At 47.4% G+C, this 18,373-nt stretch overlaps 7 protein-coding genes across 7 annotated transcripts; 4 read left to right on the forward strand and 3 right to left on the reverse strand.

The window, feature by feature from the left end:
* Positions 1 to 197: 197 nt before the first annotated feature.
* On the reverse strand, positions 198 to 3,658 carry F4812DRAFT_315365 (kinase-like protein). The gene is made up of 5 exons (XM_047931376.1): positions 1,705 to 3,658; positions 1,380 to 1,641; positions 1,112 to 1,326; positions 807 to 1,065; positions 198 to 736 (listed from the first exon to the last, which is right to left on the reverse strand). The coding sequence occupies exons 1-5, from the start codon at positions 3,378 to 3,380 to the stop codon at positions 290 to 292; spliced, it is 2,859 nt and encodes a 952-aa protein (XP_047792444.1). The 5' UTR covers positions 3,381 to 3,658; the 3' UTR covers positions 198 to 289.
* Positions 3,659 to 3,814: 156 nt separating this feature from the next.
* F4812DRAFT_421597 (uncharacterized protein) lies at positions 3,815 to 5,749 on the reverse strand. Its single transcript, XM_047933565.1, has 5 exons — positions 5,326 to 5,749; positions 5,000 to 5,239; positions 4,908 to 4,943; positions 4,495 to 4,839; positions 3,815 to 4,400 (listed from the first exon to the last, which is right to left on the reverse strand). The coding sequence occupies exons 1-5, from the start codon at positions 5,338 to 5,340 to the stop codon at positions 4,164 to 4,166; spliced, it is 873 nt and encodes a 290-aa protein (XP_047792445.1). The 5' UTR covers positions 5,341 to 5,749; the 3' UTR covers positions 3,815 to 4,163.
* A 1,601-nt stretch (positions 5,750 to 7,350) lies between these two features.
* Positions 7,351 to 10,408, forward strand: F4812DRAFT_470097 (uncharacterized protein; the record flags this gene model as incomplete). Its single annotated transcript, XM_047938943.1, has 2 exons — positions 7,351 to 7,986; positions 8,045 to 10,408. 2 exons carry the CDS (start codon positions 7,351 to 7,353, stop codon positions 10,133 to 10,135), a joined length of 2,727 nt encoding a protein of 908 aa, XP_047792446.1. The 3' UTR covers positions 10,136 to 10,408.
* A 26-nt stretch (positions 10,409 to 10,434) lies between these two features.
* Positions 10,435 to 12,042, reverse strand: F4812DRAFT_470113 (uncharacterized protein; the record flags this gene model as incomplete). Its single annotated transcript, XM_047938944.1, has 1 exon — positions 10,435 to 12,042. Exon 1 carries the CDS (start codon positions 11,794 to 11,796, stop codon positions 10,435 to 10,437), a length of 1,362 nt encoding a protein of 453 aa, XP_047792447.1. The 5' UTR covers positions 11,797 to 12,042.
* A 246-nt stretch (positions 12,043 to 12,288) lies between these two features.
* F4812DRAFT_421612 (uncharacterized protein) lies at positions 12,289 to 14,385 on the forward strand. The gene is made up of 3 exons (XM_047933567.1): positions 12,289 to 12,707; positions 12,786 to 13,043; positions 13,096 to 14,385. The coding sequence occupies exons 1-3, from the start codon at positions 12,634 to 12,636 to the stop codon at positions 13,775 to 13,777; spliced, it is 1,014 nt and encodes a 337-aa protein (XP_047792448.1). The 5' UTR covers positions 12,289 to 12,633; the 3' UTR covers positions 13,778 to 14,385.
* Positions 14,386 to 16,196, forward strand: F4812DRAFT_421614 (R3H-associated N-terminal domain-containing protein). Its single transcript, XM_047933568.1, has 3 exons — positions 14,386 to 15,058; positions 15,160 to 15,655; positions 15,719 to 16,196. The coding sequence occupies exons 1-3, from the start codon at positions 14,632 to 14,634 to the stop codon at positions 15,876 to 15,878; spliced, it is 1,083 nt and encodes a 360-aa protein (XP_047792449.1). The 5' UTR covers positions 14,386 to 14,631; the 3' UTR covers positions 15,879 to 16,196.
* F4812DRAFT_315627 (uncharacterized protein) lies at positions 16,113 to 17,734 on the forward strand. Its single transcript, XM_047931379.1, has one exon. The coding sequence runs from the start codon at positions 16,348 to 16,350 to the stop codon at positions 17,308 to 17,310; it is 963 nt and encodes a 320-aa protein (XP_047792450.1). The 5' UTR covers positions 16,113 to 16,347; the 3' UTR covers positions 17,311 to 17,734.
* The last annotated feature ends 639 nt before the right edge of the window (positions 17,735 to 18,373 follow it).

An 18,373-nucleotide genomic window follows, 5' to 3' on the forward strand; every position in this document is an offset into this window, starting at 1 on the left:
CAAACGACTTCCGTATAGCTTTTGTTGAGATCGTTAAGACTAATGTTAGTACTAATGCCATTGTCAACGTTGGTGTTAGTGCCAACGACAACGACAACACTAACATCAACGCCAAAGTCTATAATATAGTGACGACATTGGGTTCTGTTTACACGAAGCAAGGTGTCAAGATACCCAACCCGTAGTCGGCGCCCCTATATCAATATTTGTACTTGTTATAGTGCCCCGCTTTCTGAAGACGCCTTGGTGCGTACTATTGAAGCAGCACACGCCTCATATCACCCATTGTTCATGTCTTTGAAAGGCTGATCTTGTATAGCATCAATCGAGTAGCAACATACGCTAATATGATTATATACCCCCCATCTTCGTCTCCCTCATTTCCTTCGTTGAAAAGCATGGCAGTAACTTTATCTCTGTAACTAAGGTCGGGAAGTACTTTGATTTCTTGAGGCTTTTCTCTATCTCCAAGATGAGATAAGGGTAATTCGACTAGTAGCATCGTGCTGTTGCCAGACTTAGACGCCAGGGCAAAGAGACGTGACTTCTGCTTGTTGATAATCAGTTTGCCAATGAAATAGTTCCTAATGGTCGTATCAATGTTTGGTATTTGGTTCATGAAGCCAAAATTTCGGATGCGGAGTTGATTTTCATAGAGTACGACTGCGAATGTTGGTTCGTCATTTACCACGGTAATGCCTGTGAGAAGGCGGCCCCAGTTACCACTGTCGATTTCCTTCTACATGTTAGTTACCTAATTCAACGTTGAATGAATTGGTTGTCTCATTCTATGGATTACGGCTTACCCCTGATGGTGTTTGAGTGGGGTTCTCCACAGGTCTAATCCTCACACGCTTTGTCAATAGTGACACGTAATAGATTTTGATATCATGTTTTTCTGATATATCGGGTTGCGTAACGCAATAAAGGGCTGTATCAGAAGAAAATGATAAATGTGTTATACTTCCTGCCGGAGCATCAACTGGTAATCTATCCCATGGTTCTTCAGCAGTGATCATGTACTGAAGTGTTTCATCAGATGATATTGTACTTTCGGAATCTCCTCTATTATAATGTTAGCAGGAATTTCATGTGGCTGTAGAAGCAATACCTGTGAGTTTTATGATCGATCAAATCGCTTATTCTAGCGTGATATATCCACGAAGCCTCTAAGTCCCGTGGCACCACACAGGCGAGAACTTTGCCACCTGGTGAGATAGCTATTCGGCCAATTCGACTAGGATTATCAACCGGAAGTTCAACTTTATAATTCAAGTCAAAGTTCAGCCCTGGTAACCTCCCCCCTTTGATATCGAAAAGATAGATCTGGGTTAATGTCAGCCTCTCCTCCATTCGCTATGTTGATGCTACTAGGTTACGTGAGAATTGCGTCCTGTTATTGAAGCAATCAGATACGCTCCGTTCAATTTGACGCTTCTCCATGCTTCGGATCCACGTATTTCGTAACTAGGAACCTCCTTGTTTTCACCCTGTCGCTGAAAATACTGTATATCATATAGCGAGATACGTGTATCTGTCCAATAGGCGATGACCGGTTCGGTAGAGGCTATGGCATATCCAGAGACTGCCCTTGAATCAGAAATCCACCAGCTTTCTAACCTCGTTCCATCTTGATGTTGTCTAGCAAGCCTACTGTTAGTTCCAAGAGTACAGGCGTGGGTTAAAGCAGTCTTATTCGCATACCGTCTTTTCCACCATCGAGGAGTGATACTCGAAATAATTCCTTCCCGGGTTGAACTTCCATACTTCTCAGAGTTCTCGCTCAATTGTCGGTAAGCTGCTGATGTGTCGAGGAGTTCATCCCTAACGCGTCTCGCCGGCTCTCTTCGTTTAGGATCTAACTCAAGGACTTTCTCCTCAATATAGTTCAATACTTCTTTCATTACCTTGCCTTCATCTGGATTGCGGAAGTTAGCTTGTTTAATGAGATGCTTGTGATGTGCTTTTATTGCGGGATGAGGTTTCGGAATTCGAGATCGGCTAATGAGGAAGAAATGATCTTTGTCTCCTGCTCCAGAACTTCTAGAAACAGTTGCTCGTTCGTCCGCGAAGGTATCAATACCCCCTTGCCCCTCGCTGATATATGTTATAACGACGTCTATGACGCATCCTAGAGACCAAATATCACTTTTCTCGTTCATATTACGCACCGAGATACTCGACTCGGGTGCGAGGTAGGTGCCCTCTAGCCGGCGATTCACAGTACCTGACACCGAAGTGTCACCCCTCCTCCTATCGAATAAGACGCTGATATCCCGATCAACTGTGTCGGTGTGATTATGAGATACTTTTACACGCGACATACCAAAGTCACTAATTTTCCAAACCATTTTCCCGTGTTCTTTATCGTAAAAGACAAGAATGTTTGCCGGCTTCAGGTCCATATGGTAACACACCATCCGATTGCCATTTGAGTCCTTGATCTCGGAATGAAGAAACTCTAATCCATCTGCAAGGCCTGACATACATCCTAGAATATCGGCCTTTTCTGAATCGAGAATAGGAGGTGGGTTATTACGCATCCATACTCGAAGATCGCATTCCGCAAGCGGCATAAACAAGCTGAATATATTATCATTGAGCTGAAGACTGCCGAATGTCTCCACAATATTTCTGGATTTTCGAGGCGTGGATAATATCTGCTTCATGGTTTCGAGTTCTTTTTGGAAGTGGCCATTCTTTTCAAAATCCTTTCGGGCCATCGGTAGAGGTTCTGAATTTGCCATCGACGTGTATTTGTTCACCAGGTGCCCCTTAGCTATAACAACTCGATAAACCACCCCATAAGACCCCATACCAATCTCTTCCTCGTCAGTCATATAAGGTAACCTTTGATTTTTTCCATCAGCGGACTGGACATCCCCACCATAAAGCACGATAGGGCAAAAGCAAGGTTGCATATCCATGAAGCTGTTAATATCAGGTCCGTTATCTGCGCCAAGGATCTGTTCGAGTTGTCCACGAGTTGCTGGAAGCCGATCCAGCGTAGTTTCTTCATTATAGGCAATTGGCCAGCCGTTTGAGTCTAAGGGAGAAGTGAGAAGTTCCCTGGTGAAGTACTTAAGCGACTCCGTACTGCAGCGAGCGTATATTAAGATGGCCAGGAAGTTATGAAGTTTTCGCTCTTCGATTCGAGTGGCTAGAAGGTCTGCAGTAACCCCAGGCCCAAAATGCGTTTCCCACGAGTCGTCTGTAGGTACCAAAGTGCCGAATAAGCGCTTTAGATTGTAAGGGGACAGAACCGCTTGGGTGGTACCGACTGTCGCAAAACGCCGACCGGAAATATCCTTCCTTTCAAGTTTCTCATGGATCTGACCATATATGTCCTTATGGACGTCATTGTATGAAGGCGATGCCATATTTAGGGGTTGAATTGGAAATAATTGTAGCTAGCGAGTAGAAAATACCTATTAACTTTTATGAGGGGTATTAAATATCAGGTAAAGCTTAGTTGGAAAAAAAGCCACCATGACCGGCAGACACGATGAGATTGTTTAGCCAAGATAGAAGGCAGATAAGATCAAAGCATCGACCTCAAATAGGCGTATAAGGAAGAAAAGTCATCTACTAAGGGCAAGCGAATAAGACGTCGTGTGTATGGCGGAATATAAAAGTGCTTCCATATCAACCTTATAAGAGTGGGAGGGCTCCCACCAGGCACCAGAATCACAGTTGCCGACCTCTTAGTAGGGCACTAGGATTAGTGCGACTATTGCTGACCTTCATAATAAGAGGTACCTCTTAAACTGTATAAGGTAGGGTGATATTGGTGAATTTGAAGCACGTCTCTTTATAATTTTGCATAAGATATACAATTTGGATGCTTAATCGCTATAGTATTAGGTAGGTTATCGAAGGAAGAAGAAGAAGACTATAAAGAGGATACTTCCTGAGCTTGAAGTTGTGGCTCGAATATTAAACAATATTAAATCGACAGCAGGGAATGTATCTCTCAGCCACGGCGCTGACATCGGAAGACTTGGATAACCAATCAAGACGTTGCAATAACCCATGATAAGCGAAGATCACGTCGTACAATAAGGAATAAATACAGAAAAATATCCAATGTTTGAAGAAACGCTTACCAAGCAGCCAAGTTACTCGCTTGATCATTCATTAGGTGGTGGGGTTCGGTTTTATCATTACAACTTAGCTGAGTCTTCCTTGATGAACTCAACCTTGTTTGAGACAATTCCAACGCCTTCCAGCTCAACCTCGACGATATCGCCGTCTTTTAGCCACAGCTGAGGCTTGCGACCCATTCCGACACCCGATGGTGTTCCCGTCCAGATAAGATCACCAGGTAACAATGTGTGGCCCCTGCTCAAGAAGGCGATTGTTTTCCTAACGTTGAAGATCTGATCGGCTGTGTTGCTCTCCTAAATATTACATTAGCCATCCGTTTGAGCCAATACATCCCCCCTCCCCGCACAGAGACTCCTTTCCTAAATATTATCTGTCTTAGGTACTCACCTGTACTGTCTGGCCATTTACTCTCGTGCTGATCTGAAGCGTCTGCGGGTCTTTAATAACATTGCTAGTAACGATACCTGGTCCATATGGTGCCCAGCCGTCAAATCCTTTACCTAAGGACCACTGGCCACCACCGCGTGCAACCTGCCAATCGCGGTGCGAGACGTCATTTCCAACAGCGTATCCGAGAACATAGTCAAGCGCCTCAGATTCCGGTACGTCCTTAGCTTCCTTTCCAATGATAACGACAAGTTCCACTTCGTAATCCAGCCCCAATTCCTCCTGCGCGATGGGATGGATGGGAATAGGATCTGTAGGACCCGACAGAGAAGTGACCGGCTTATACTATTCGACAAGTTTAGCACAACGTCGCACATAAGTATTTCAGCTAAGATGGAAAACCATCTACTCACGAATAAGACAGGATATTTCGGTATCGGAAGATTCGCCTAAAAATATCTTAGTATCCTGATTGAAATCTAGAGCATGAGTCAAATAGACTGACCTCCTTCGCATGCAATGCGTAGTTGAGGCCCAAGCATCGAACAGTCTTAACATCCTCCAACGCGAGAGGGGATAGAAGTAGTCGGACGTCCGCAATCTGATCAGTGACTTCATGCTTGCCAAATATATCCCCTTTGATAACGCGTGCTTTCTTCGTCTTAGCAATGTCTGTCACTCCCTCTGGTAGGATGGCATCTCCGTAGTACGTTTTGCCATTCTTGGCCAAGAAGCGAACGAGTCTCTAAGACGGGGGGGTTTAGGTTAGTGAGATGAGCGTGTAAACCCCTAAAATAAGTACCTGGCATTGAGGGGTTAACTATTACTTACAGAAAAGGCCGGCATGGTGACAATTTTTTATTTTTCTATCCGAGAAGATATGATCTAAAGCTCTACTATGGTTCAATTCCGTAAGTTGCAACAAAATAAAAAATTGCCAAATTTCAAGACAAGTTGATAAATAAGAAACTACTACAAGCTGGTTGATTATATGGCTTTATACATGGTTTTATACAAGTTGGAGTTGGGTGGAGTACATAGTAAAATGCCTGGTGATTTAGGTAATACCTGGTAGTTAACATAATTGATGGTGTAGGGGTAGGCAATTGATCGGGGGTTCGGTAAGTCGGGCGGTACTGCGTTTAGCCTGTCCTTGCCTTGTTCCTGCGTGTTCCTGGCGCTGTAGGCTGAAGCCATCGTAAAAGTTAACCCCGAGGCCGGAGTGTCGGATTCCCCACCTACCGGCAGTTCAATTAACTGCCTCCCCCTTGCCCCCCTCCCCTATTATTTGGCGTATTTTTATAATCCCCACTTCATCTCCGTACGCGATTATTAATGCATCATTAATCCGACGCTACCAACTGTCCTCATATCCTTTGGATATGACGCTTAAGGTCGTCGTATCCCTCTCACTCGCTCGCATAGATTTCCCCTTAGTATATTTGATGCATTATGCTAAAGATCCCGCATCTTGCAGGATCAGTACCAACATGAGAGGTTTCCTGTTGCCAACAAATACCTCCTGTAAACTCCTATCAATAAACCCCCCAACATCCCAGGCAACGTGGTCTAGTGGGGCTAGAACTACACCGGCATGTCGCCGTAGCCTACGTCGGGTACGGGTGGGGCTCGTCGGCAAATTATCATTGTACACACTGAATAAGCCCATAATGAAGCCATCGTACGGGTTGACATATTGATAACTCACTGTTTATTATTATATCCTTCGAATATTCCCATGTGTCAATTGCTAAAGAGCTGTATTTATTGATATCTTACCCACCCCTGCAGTCATGCAAGTCGGACGTACAATACCTACCAATATAGCGAGCCACCTATTCTATTCTTAGGATTAGTTCTTGAAATCTTGTTGCGGCTGCACCACATAAACCGACTGTGTAGCATAAGTTCGCTAACATAGGCCGGGGGGCTTGGACTTCATATTGAGTCCTCAGCTGAGCTGGCTCCGATCTTGTGTTCCCGATAGCCATGATATAGAGCTGAGGATATCAGCAGTTAATACTGCTATGCGATCATAGAATCGAGGCGCTTTATACTCGATGGCTAGAGGACCACCATAGACGATCCATGTAAATATTGATTTGCTTATAGTTAGCATTACCTTAGGTACGTATAAAACATTAGATACATACGTAAGCCACCATACTAGGAATATTAGATATCCAGGAACCCCAGAGTCATAATAAAGAGTCCTATGTCGAATAGATAGCGCATAAGAGCCTAGCGCCAAGATAATTGCTGAAAGAATGACGAGGGTAATTTTAGCAACCAGTCCTGATATCAGCATTAATTAAAGTGAGGATTAAGTAGGCTAGTATTAAGCATCAAGTAACCAACAAAATTGCGAGCATATGTTGTTTTGAGATGATGCATCTTGTGACAGATCTTACTAATAACACCCATACTCGCTCTGAGAGGAATATTCAAATGCATTGTTGAGTTGAATAAAGGTACCTTAGATACTTCTTATATAAGATAAGATAAGTAACCCTTCAGGGAAGCAGTGAGCCACAGTTGAACCTTCCATTATTTGTCGAGTATAAGTCACGATATCAACTTTAGTTAGTTCCTGCCTAAGATCTATCCGCTCCTTCCTCCTATGCAGCATGCAAATACAGACTTTAAGCTAGGAGGTACCTACCTAGGTAGGAGGTACCTTAGCTAAACTTAGGATGTTGGCGCAATTTTCACCTTGTCATTACTTCAGGTATTCAGTTTATTTCTAACGATACAAGCGAGATATCATGCTACCTATGCTAAGATGATAAGTCAGTCTTCCAAGAACGATGTCAACATTACGAGTTAAATGACCGCTATCTAAAAAGAAATTACGCGATGGATTTCCATGAATCATTGTTAGATGATCCTGATCTAGAGCCTGATGAGTATGCTCGTGTATTTGGGCTATCAGCTGACTCCCGAGTCCATGTTCCTGATTTATTAGACCATTTCAAAAGAACAAGCAATAAGCTACTAGCCGATGAATGGGTAGATGATACCTCCCTTACCCCTCTGCATATACCACGCCTTATTCCTCAAGTCGAGCAGCTTGGCGGTGTATCCAAAGAGTCACTTGAAATTTTGAGACAGGCTGCTTTGCTAGGACGCGAGGATAAAAAGTCCCCTGACTGCCCTACTCAGGTCAATCTTTCGGATTTGAAGTTAGAACTACCTCTGCTTGGAAGCGACCCTGAATATGACTGTCGAGAGCTCACCAGATCTATGCGGCAGCTACGACGAGCGGATATAGACCTAGCAAGTGTACCGAAGGAGCCTCTTCGCCGGTCAAATGACGAAACCTTGGATTTTCCGGAATCATCTTATCAATATTTGCAGGCATTGACGAAGGAAATTCGGGATGAAAAGATAAATATCCCGAAAGAGGCACTGATCTATCTTTCACAAATCCTGAAAGATACGTGGACCAAAGAAAAGACCGAGGAATTATTAGACAACATGTCCCATCGGAGGGTGAACAATACCCAAATAGATTAAGATTTACCAATATATTTACTAACTCTATGATTAGGTTCTTCGAGACTTAGCTCTTACACCTCCTCTCAGTCCACAGCCACAGGATTTGGGCTATTTTGTCCCCGATGACGCAGCGTGCCAGGTCCCGGTGTCTTCAGATACTGACACTCTACTTGGTGATGATTTGACCAAGGCTGAAGCGGATCTATTACGAGAGGATGACTATCATATGGATGTCATGTCGCTGGTGGATCTTGAGCCCCTAACCAATCCCCCATCGGACGATATCAGAGTGCCAAATATGACACCATTGAAAATCGAATCGATCAAAGTTGAAGGCCCTTTGACCCCTTTGGACTCTTTACCTCCATCCTCCGACCTAGTTATAGATGTAGCAGACTTCGCCAAGAGTATCGACATCGATCACGTCCTCGACGAGAAGTCCCCAATTGCACTAAATGTCGACAACGGAGACGATCTGAAAAAGGCGTTTGGCGATGATGTGATGACTATTCTTGGAGAAAAAGCTAAGTCAGTCCAGAGAAACATTGATCAGGAGAAATTACAGACCGCAGATGCGATTGCTCGAATAGAGATTCCCATAATAGATTTCTCAATACCCGATCCTGATTGGAGAGAAACACCACTGGATCCCGCACTGCAACTGGGGTTCATACGAAGGACATGCGAAGCATTTAATGTGCCACTTTGGCCAAAGGATTCTCAAGCGGAACGAACTTTACGCTGGTCTCCTTTTCTTTCCAAGGTAGCCCGCGTATCAATGAATGAGATCATTGCAGACGATGGTACGGCAGAAGCTTTACTCAATTGCTTGAGTGATCTTAAAGTCCCAACGAGTGGGGATTATGTTTGGAAACAGCCAGGACTTGCTATCCTTCGAGAACAGGATGACGAAGAAGAAGAAGAGCAAGACTTGCCACATATATCCAGCGAGAAAGAAACTATCGAATCGCTGGTGAGAAAGAGAAGGTTAGAACTCAACAACTCAACAGACTCATCTTCGCCAGTTGAATTGGTTCAGGCTCCTCAAGCCATAGAAGCAGCATCGCATCGGACTCCGCTTGGCGAACAGAGCCAGCTCTCCCATCTTCTCCTCGGTTGCGATGACCCTTGCGCTACTTCAACTCTGCTTTCTAATTATGTCAACTTCCATACCGCAAAACGGCAGAAGAACCTAAAAAGTTCATTCTTTTCCACTTTCTCTCAAAAGGTTGATGAAATCAAGGCAGATGCAGTCTTAGGGGTTTCGGAGATAAGTCAACCTGAAGAAACGATAGTATCAAAAGCTGAGCCAGAGGCAAAGGTGGCAATCCCATCCCCCTGTCCTCCATCGCAATCGGAGTTTGCGCGCATGGTTATAATCAAGGCGTTAACACTTGAGCGAGGAGTGCTTTCTCGCCTGGAGAAATCGTATCAAAATATCGAGATAATTGAGCGTGATTTTGACCGTTGGAACTCTCTAACATGGAATCGTAATTCAGTGTCTCGGTCGCCGATTAAATCGCCACTAGCTGCTGAAGCGGACATAATCGTTTCTCCTGCTACCGGGGTTATGATCACTACGCTACTAAGAGCTATACAAAAGCCGCCACCGGGTCAGAAGGGCCGTTCGACTATTCGGGAACGTATTCGCAGTGTCGCGCTTCGGTACGAACGTCTAATTATTCTTGTATCAGAGTGGAATCGCGTTGACGAGACAGCTCGGAATCTTACACTTGCAGAGTGTGCTGGCTATGCTGATTTTGTTGGTTTCACTACCGGGTTAGATACGGATGTGCTGGTCTACTACGTGGGAGGTGGTGACGATACACTTGTGAAATGGCTAGTTTCCTTTCTGGTCCGCCACATACCAGACACAGCTGCCCCGAAAGATATTCTTATCCAAGAGGAGACGCTCTGGGAGCTGTTCTTACGGCGAGCTGGTCTGAACGCGTATGCTGCGCAGGCTATCCTCGGACAACTTAAAGCTCCTGACGATACTCCCGAGGAGCAGACCAATGAATATGGGCTTTCGGCGTTTATTAAGATGGCGCCAATGGAGAGAGTCCGGGCTTTTCGAAGTTTGATGGGTGGGGAAAGGGTGTTGAATAGAGTTAACGAAGCTCTAGAGACTCAGTGGGGCTGATTGAAAACTGGCTTTGTGTATTGAGAAATATTCGAGCTGATATGATGGTTAAAAAATGCGGGGGAATCTAGCTGACGATTAGAAGGCATTGGCTACCTCTGTGCTTGAACATGGCTTGTTTCCTGCTTTAAAAGGTAGCTTGGTAGAGTAGGGCTATGCCAACTTAGTTTTAAACATGCCTTGGGGGTTCATAGGCGTACACGACCAATACGAGCATATGAAATGACAATAAGAAAATGAAATAGACATACATATTTCGTTTATGGGTATCAACGTCGTCTGTCCCTTTATATGTTTTGCTAGGGCTCTGCATCCTCAGAGTTATTCAATATACTCCATATCTTCAAGCCGCTTTCTTTATGCCGCCTACGCATCCAAGGTGACGTGGGCCTGGAAATATCACTTGTACCGCCACTTTCCGCACTATCACTTTCATCACTGTCGCTGGTGTCTTGCGATAGAGACTCATTTTCTCCACCACTACCACCATCATCATTCGGAAACTCCCAGGACCCAGAACAAGTAGCAACCACAGTACCGCTCTGATGAACACACGTGCTTCCTACAGTAGAATTCCTCGCAGCATCCCAACTCCACGCCGGCTCATGCGCGCCCTCGCGAGTCCCGACTCCCTCCCACATCTTCACGGTCCCGTTCGTCGTCCCGGACCACACTTCAAAACCTGCTGCCCCCCCTCCAACCCCGTCTTGCCCGGGGTATACGTCGCAACTAATCCGCTGGTTCCCAAGCGCTTCGCGGCCCGCCAACCACCCGAGCAGCTTCCCCGTGACCCGCACGTCGTACACCAGCACGCCCGTCGCCTTGCGCTCGCCGACAAGCAGGTACCGACCGCACGGGCTCCAGAGGGTCTGGACGACGCCGTCGCCGGCGACGCGCGCGTCGCGGGCCGCGGCGCTCGCGACGCTCCAAGTGGCGACGGCGGCGGACGCGGCGGGCAGCGCGAAGTCGTACAGGCCGACCCAGCGGGTCCAGGTGCCGGCGGCGACGAGGCTCGCAAAGTCGGCGTCGGGCGGCTGCGCGGCCAGCGAGGAGACGGTGCCGCGCATGCCGACGCCGCCGCCCTTGGAGATGTGCCGCTCCGAGGGGATGGTCTTGACGCGGACGACGGGGTCCTCGCCCGTGCGCGTCACGTCGAAGCGCGCGAGGAGGTTCCGGCTCCCAGTTACGAAGTGCGTGCCCGGGGAGGGCCAGATGAGGGCCGTGGCGGTGAGGAAGGTTTCCGAGCGGGCTTGCGTTAGGGGGTAGCTGGATGCGGGGGACGGGGAGGGGGAGAGGTAAAAGAGCTGGATGGGGTGGTCTCGGCTCGAGACGAGGAGTTGCTGGGTCCAGGGCTCGGCGAGCCGGAAGTACGGCGCTCCGGCTAGGACGTTGCTTGGTTCCGGGAGTTGGATGGTGGCTTGGGGGGTGAGTTTGAGGGGCCGGTTGGCCGTAGGGGAGAGCAGGTCTTCGGGCACGATATAGCCGGAGATCAAGTTGGATGAGGACGATGTTAGGAGAGCGGTGCCGTCCGCGGTCCATTGGGCTGTTTCGAAGTAGCCCTGAAGTCCATCATCATTATTTTCGAGATGCCGTGTTGTATCCCCGGTTGAAGCTACAAGTTCTACCTTGCTGGTATGGGGAGTCTCCTCTTTGTGATCCATCCCGGAGAGTTGCTGGAATCATATAACTTCTCATTTCTACAGCATGGGGATAATTGGTTTTTTTTTTTTTTAAAAAAAAAAAAAAAGATAGAACTAACTCTCTTGGGGAGTAAAATTGTTGATGCTGTATCTACTGTGTATCCGTCAATATGGCTGGCTGTATGGACGGAACCTTGGAACTGGAGTACATAAGTGGGCCCTCATGTATAAGGTCCCACTAAAGAAATGGCGGGAATGTTAGTGAGGAGCTACTATTGCTTGTATCTAACAGGCGGCTTTACGCTTACAATATACCAACGCTAAGCTCGTTCCACTATCGTGTTTTTTTGGTGCAGGGGCTAAGGTAGCTCTGGGGTCCGCCACGCAGCTTCCTCATGCATCCTATCACATGCCCCAGATTTCAGGCAGGGCCGGCAAGGGCTGGCAGGTGCTGATAGGCTGGATTAGGCTGCATGTTCCTGACCTGAGAGAGCCGGACGGTCGCCCATACAACCCAAAAGTATCCATCATCAACCCTAAACCTCAAAAAAGAACAATCGTAACTGCAACTGTGTAAAAGGGTCTCGTCCTACCCGCCATGTCAGATAGCACGTAGGCTACCTATCTCTGGCGTGACGGACGCATTTTGACCCCTATTTAAACTCCATCCCCGATCGTATTGAAGATTTCCTTAACGATCGCCAATTTACCTGGTCAGCTCAGGTTGACCAACGAATTACTCCCTATCCATCCCAGCAGCTATCCGTTTCGGGAGTTACATCGCTTCCGCCATTTCCCAGCTCTATCAACTCCTCCAGTCATACCTTTTTTTTCTACGTTGAAAGTCAAGTCGCCATCATGGATATTCTCTTCGTTAAGGACCGGTGCGACGCGCTCCGCGAGGGCGGCTTCACCAACTTCTTTATCTCTATGTTGGTGGAATCTCACTAATCTGCCAGACCGCATTCTATAATAGGCCTGCCAACCATACTGACCATCCTTTTCTATAGTCTAATTCTTGTCGGTATCATGCTATCATATGTCACACAGCACTATCGAATCATCTCCCGCGGATCCTCCGAAGGGATCTCGCCGTACTTCGTGCTACTCGGTGTCACCTCAGCGAACTCCCAGTTCGGAAATATCCTTACATTGCCTCAATCGCGAGCCGATGTCGCCTGCTGCAAAGTAGTTAGCCCCTTCGAATGTACCGCCGGGCTACTCGGGATTGCGCAGATTGGGACGCAATGGGTTTGCTTTGCTATCATGTCAGTTCACTTTACAATAATTTTACGTGAACTTATCACTGACCTGATACAGTCTAGTTCTGTTTCTGGTCTTTTTCCGTAGGGAGGATGCTGACCTATCGGATGATGAATGCGAACGGGACCCTGATCAACCAACATGGAGAACCGCTGTTACCGTCGCCGCTCTTTGCCTGCTCCACGGCCTGCTCGTTGTCATTATATCGGCTGCATTTGCTTTTGGGGCACCCTCGTACCTCGGTGCATGGGCGAATTTCTTGGGGATCATGTCTGCTGCACTTGCCGCTATCCAATACATCCCTCAGATCTGGACTACATACCGTCTGAAGCACGCTGGTAGTCTGAGCATTTTGATGATGTGCATTCAAACTCCCGGTGGGTTTCTCTTCGCGGGTAGCTTGGCGGCACGTCTTGGTTGGGCAGGTTGGAGCTCTTGGGGGGTATATGTCTTGACCGCCATAATGCAAGGTATACTATTATTTATGGCCATCTCGTACGAGTGGCCGTCACAAGAGGAACGCCGTCACTCTACTCCGCAACCGCAACGCCCCCCATATAACCGACGTACAACACCTAGGGTTCTACCGTCGCCGGGCCCATACTCTGCTCACTTACAAGCTTACGGAGAGACGCAAGAAGAAATTGAACGTGCGCTAGACCGTGAAAGCGTTCAAGGTGTAGGGGAAAACCAGCCCCTTTTGGCACCCGGTGGAATTGGCAGCTCAGGTACTCGCTAGCTTACGAGCTCTGGAGAGCGAAGTTATCTATCTGCTGTATCCCTCGTTTCCCCAAGCAGCTATCTTTCACGACGAGAATGTCTATGTCCATTTTTTTATAACTGGCTGAAATTGTGTGTTGTGTTTAAGAAGAACCAATAAAATCTTATATGAGCCTATGTGGATGTCTTCACATGCAAATTTATTAGAGGCCCAAGGTCCGACACCAATATAGAGACCACCTCAGGTAGATTTACCTACCTACCTAGATAACTAAAAGAGCATAGATTGGTTTTTAATTTTCCATCAACAAAGTCTGGAAGGTTAGGTACCTAGGTACCTAACATTTCCAACGATTTGGGTTTGAGTCATGTTATTATTTATGGTCACTGTCTAATAAGAGCAACTTGGGAGAAGGAGCAGCTAACCACGTAAGAGGCACATGAGCTAAGCTAACCCGGCTATTCAACCCGACCGCTGCTGCATCCACTTTAAGATAAACTAAGCTAGGGTAGTAATGGGTACTTGCCGCAACGGTTAGGACGAACCACCAATGCGCGTGTTTGCGCTACGATTCTGATTGGTCGGATGAAACGCTGAGTCAAGTTGGATGTGTCATGAATCGCACTTCTTATCCTAAAGATAAGTACCTGTAAAGAATGGGCTTTATCACCAATTGTCAGTCACGCCGCCAAATTTTACTTAGGTACCTGTAGTTGATTAATTCATAATTCTTCATTACAAGGTATTAATTATTATTTCCTCCAACATTGTACTCACTTCCCATCAATTTTCTTTTCTTCCTTCAGGTACACAAGACGTAGAGCATCAAGATCTTGTTTTGTTTTAATCTTAGCGGAGTCTTTTTTGTAGACATGGCTATCTATAGTGCTGTCCCGGCCCCTCCGGAGTTAACCACCGCGGCCAACAATTCGAGCACTTCGAACCAAGAACAGCATCACCACCATGAACAACATCAGGCGTCACATCAACCACCAGATACGAATCCTACAACGACAAATCTGGCATCCGGTTGGACTGATATCGAATCATGGACCATATCAGCACTCGAGTCTCTTAGTGTGTCACCGGTTGCTCGTGGGATCGGTGCCCCACTCTCTATTCCGCTGGATGAGCACGAGTCTGTAGGGAAGACAGCTGTCACTATTCAAGAACCTCGCCCCAAATCTACTGCCATTACTCCGCCATCCCGTCCGCCATCCCGCCGTGATAGTCAGCGTAGACGAGAAGCACTCTTAAAGGGCAAAGAGGGCAGCCGACAGCGACGGCGTTGGGAAAATGGTATTTGCACCTATCAGTCCTTTTCTCTTTACCTGGCACCATTCTATCCAGGTGAATGGATATAGTAGCAAAACTAATATGGCATCCTACCCTTTTCTCAGACCGCTTGATGCATGTGCCCAACGTACAACCTCCCCAGCCCTTTGACTGGGAGCCGCGTCCGCTACACCCCGTCAACCACGTCCCTTATCAGATTGCAGTTGTCTGGGACAGACAAGTTCGCGCTGAAGTCGAGGCGAAGAAGGCCATCGCGACTCATCGTAAGCAGATGCAGACCAGGACTCTAGGCGATACCCACGTGCCCGGACGAGTGCCCCGCGAGTTGTTTCAACGTTCGAAGAAAATCCCCGCAGTCAAGACTTGGGTTCGCTTGCTCGAGGAACCCGTGCGCCGGTACCTCGTCGAGAAAGAGCTTGCCAAAGAACCTGTGGCATCGGAGAGTGAGGATACCGATGATGAGGAAATAGTTTTCGTGGGCCGAGACGGTAGTACCCGGGATGGCTGGAAGAAAGCAAAGCGAGAAACCAAGGGTAAGGCGGAGGACGAAGGGATGATCTTCGATTCCTTGGGTAATGATGATGCAGATAGTGCATTCAGGTATGAGCCTTTAAGACACGAGTATGCTAATATGGTCTATATAAACGATACTAACGATTGTAGACGATGGATTACGCATTCCATTTCTGATTATTACGGCCTCAACTCTCGCTCGGTCTTTATGGGCAACCCAAAGCGAAAGGTAGTGTACGTACAAATGAAGACCGGTCACGCTCCGCCAGTACTATCTGCTCTCCCGCGGCCCCTTTGGGAGCTATGCTGACGGAGCTCTTCGGCATCGAGGTCCTCGGCAACTTCTACCTTTCCTTTCTCGTTTGTTGGATCACAGACAGCATCGGTATATTATAAACGTACTCGGTTAAGACCGATGTAGACTTGCATAGTCGGACTTCCAATATATTAGGCAGCTTCAATATTAATCCACAATCCAGCTCTTACATCTAGGACGTTTCTGTCCCAGTTAGCTTATATAAGCAATGATGGTAGCAGTGCTATTTCGCCCGATCACTACGCAGGGTAGGTAGGTACTCAACCAATCACATAATTAGGATTCGGAGGATCCTGAACTGCTGCCTTACCTTAGGTACCTACCTTATAAAAGCGGCCTTACCTCCCGTTCTCCAACTTATGTGTTTTTTCATCTTAACTCCTCTTTGTTTCTGTTATAGCCTACCCTTGACAAGTATAATACAAGGTACCTTAACCTACATATCCAACCCAGATACTCAAACATGCCTCTATTGAACCTCCCCCCGGAGACCTTGTCTCTGATCTTGGAGTTCCTTGCAGATGAAGACCTAACGACTCTAATACTTGCGCAACGTGTGTGTAAGCATTTCCAAGCAAGTATTGAACGCATTGTATTCCAGTTACCCCTATGTAAAAAATGGAACGGACCAGGCCCTATCGGTATCTGTCCCCTCCTCCAAGACAAATTCGGCCAGCTATTCGTGCACAAAAGGCGAGAAAAGAACATGGGCATAGCCAAGAGCTGGGGCACCGACTTAGCATTCCGTAGCTTACCCTGGGCCGCGGGGCGCGGGAAAGGAGGAGCGGAAGTCAGAGAGGTCGAAATGCGGGACTCGCCGTACCTCCGGCCCGAGGCGAGCTGGCGCCGCCTCAGCGTAACGTTCGGCGCGGGGCCCGCGGTCAGGTCAGTGGACGTGCTAAAGGCGCTGACTATGTACGGCGGCACGAGCATGGATTACGAACAGCTCGTCATTCCCCCGCCGCCGCCCCCGCATGCTTTTTATTCGCTCAAAAAGTCAGGGGTTGATGATGGTACTACTGCTGCTGACGCCAGCAGTAAAGAAGAAGAAGAAGAAGCACAGGAAGACGGCGAAGGAATCCTGACCATGGGCCTGCTGTACGACCTTCTCGCGTCGGGCGAGGGCCACATGGGCTACGTGACGACCGGCTGGCAATTCCTGCCCGGCACACGGCTTAGGAGCTACGACGACTGGCAAGAGCTGAGCGCGAGGGAGCGGTACCCGGGACGCAAGCGGATCGCTCAGCTGTTTGTTAGGGATGAGGAGAGCGCGGGATTACTTGTTACGGGGCACAGGGGGTGCGTGATGGGCATGCCTAGGAGGGAAAAACAGGCCCTCAGTGAGGAGGAGAGGTTGTGGGTGCCGCGTGCTATTGGCGGCATCCCCGTTAAGTTGTTGCCGTGGCAGGGGCCGTTTCAGGAGTGAATGTGGATGTGAATATGAGAGGAGATGCCCGGTGTATTTGAATTCTTAGGGACCGGGATTTGCTCTGGGTTATGTATGTGTTGGAATCAGGGACGGCAAAGGAAGGTATTAACATCTTCTTGATGGAAAAACCCTGTTACTTTTACTAACTGATACATAAGGGTTGGCCTGTGAAGAGAAGATGGTACGTGTGCGACCAGATCAGCCTATCATATTCACAATTCGTAGTTCCCACAGCATATAATACGACCTTTTTTTTTATTACATTAATAAGTGCCACTGAAACTTAGTCACTTTACTGCAATGCAAAAGAGGTGATATCATCTGCTAGTGAAAGAGATGGAGCTTGGTAGAGCTTAAGCATATAGTCTTGATTTTCCGGACCCAGATCCGAGCACTGTAGTTAATATAAGCTCCATCCAAGAACCACTTTTTGTCTTTTTACCGCTGTAAGCCAGAAAGCAAGTCCATGTTACGGGATTGAGCGAGCCTGACTTACTCACTATGTAAGCCTCGGCCGGGTCCACGACCGGGCACGCCGCGATAGATTAGGCCTTATTCCCGTTAGCGGGTCCGGGGCGATCCGGGGTCTTGAACTTCCATAATCGGATGCGGAGGTCTCAGCTAAGAAGTTTAAAAGCGCGGACGATGAATATGCCAGGTAGGTAACATAGCGGGATTGCTCTTTGGTAAGGACGGTGTATTTATAATGGCGAATAGCGAAAAAATAAAGAGGCGCGGATTAAGCTTAACAATCAATCAATCTGAGACTAGATTTATTCGGAACTTTTTATTGCGCGATGCAGAAACAATCAGTGCCCCTCACCCGGGTCCGTTGTGTTCCAACCACAGCAGCCAGCTTACCATTACCTATCATATCCCCATTTGGGAATCCCTTTTATCAACAGCGAATCTCAGTTGTCGAAAGGTAATCTTCTCTAGCCGAAGGGGAGCCGGAGGGGAGCCGATATACCACGCTTTGGCATATCATGTGGTATGATTCTATTTCGTCATTATGGAATATCGTGCATCGAGAAGTCATCAAAGCCTTAGACAATTGGTT

Source organism: Daldinia caldariorum (genome assembly GCF_022478825.1).
Source record: "Daldinia caldariorum strain CBS 122874 unplaced genomic scaffold F4812scaffold_4, whole genome shotgun sequence".
NCBI lineage: Eukaryota > Fungi > Ascomycota > Sordariomycetes > Xylariales > Hypoxylaceae > Daldinia > Daldinia caldariorum.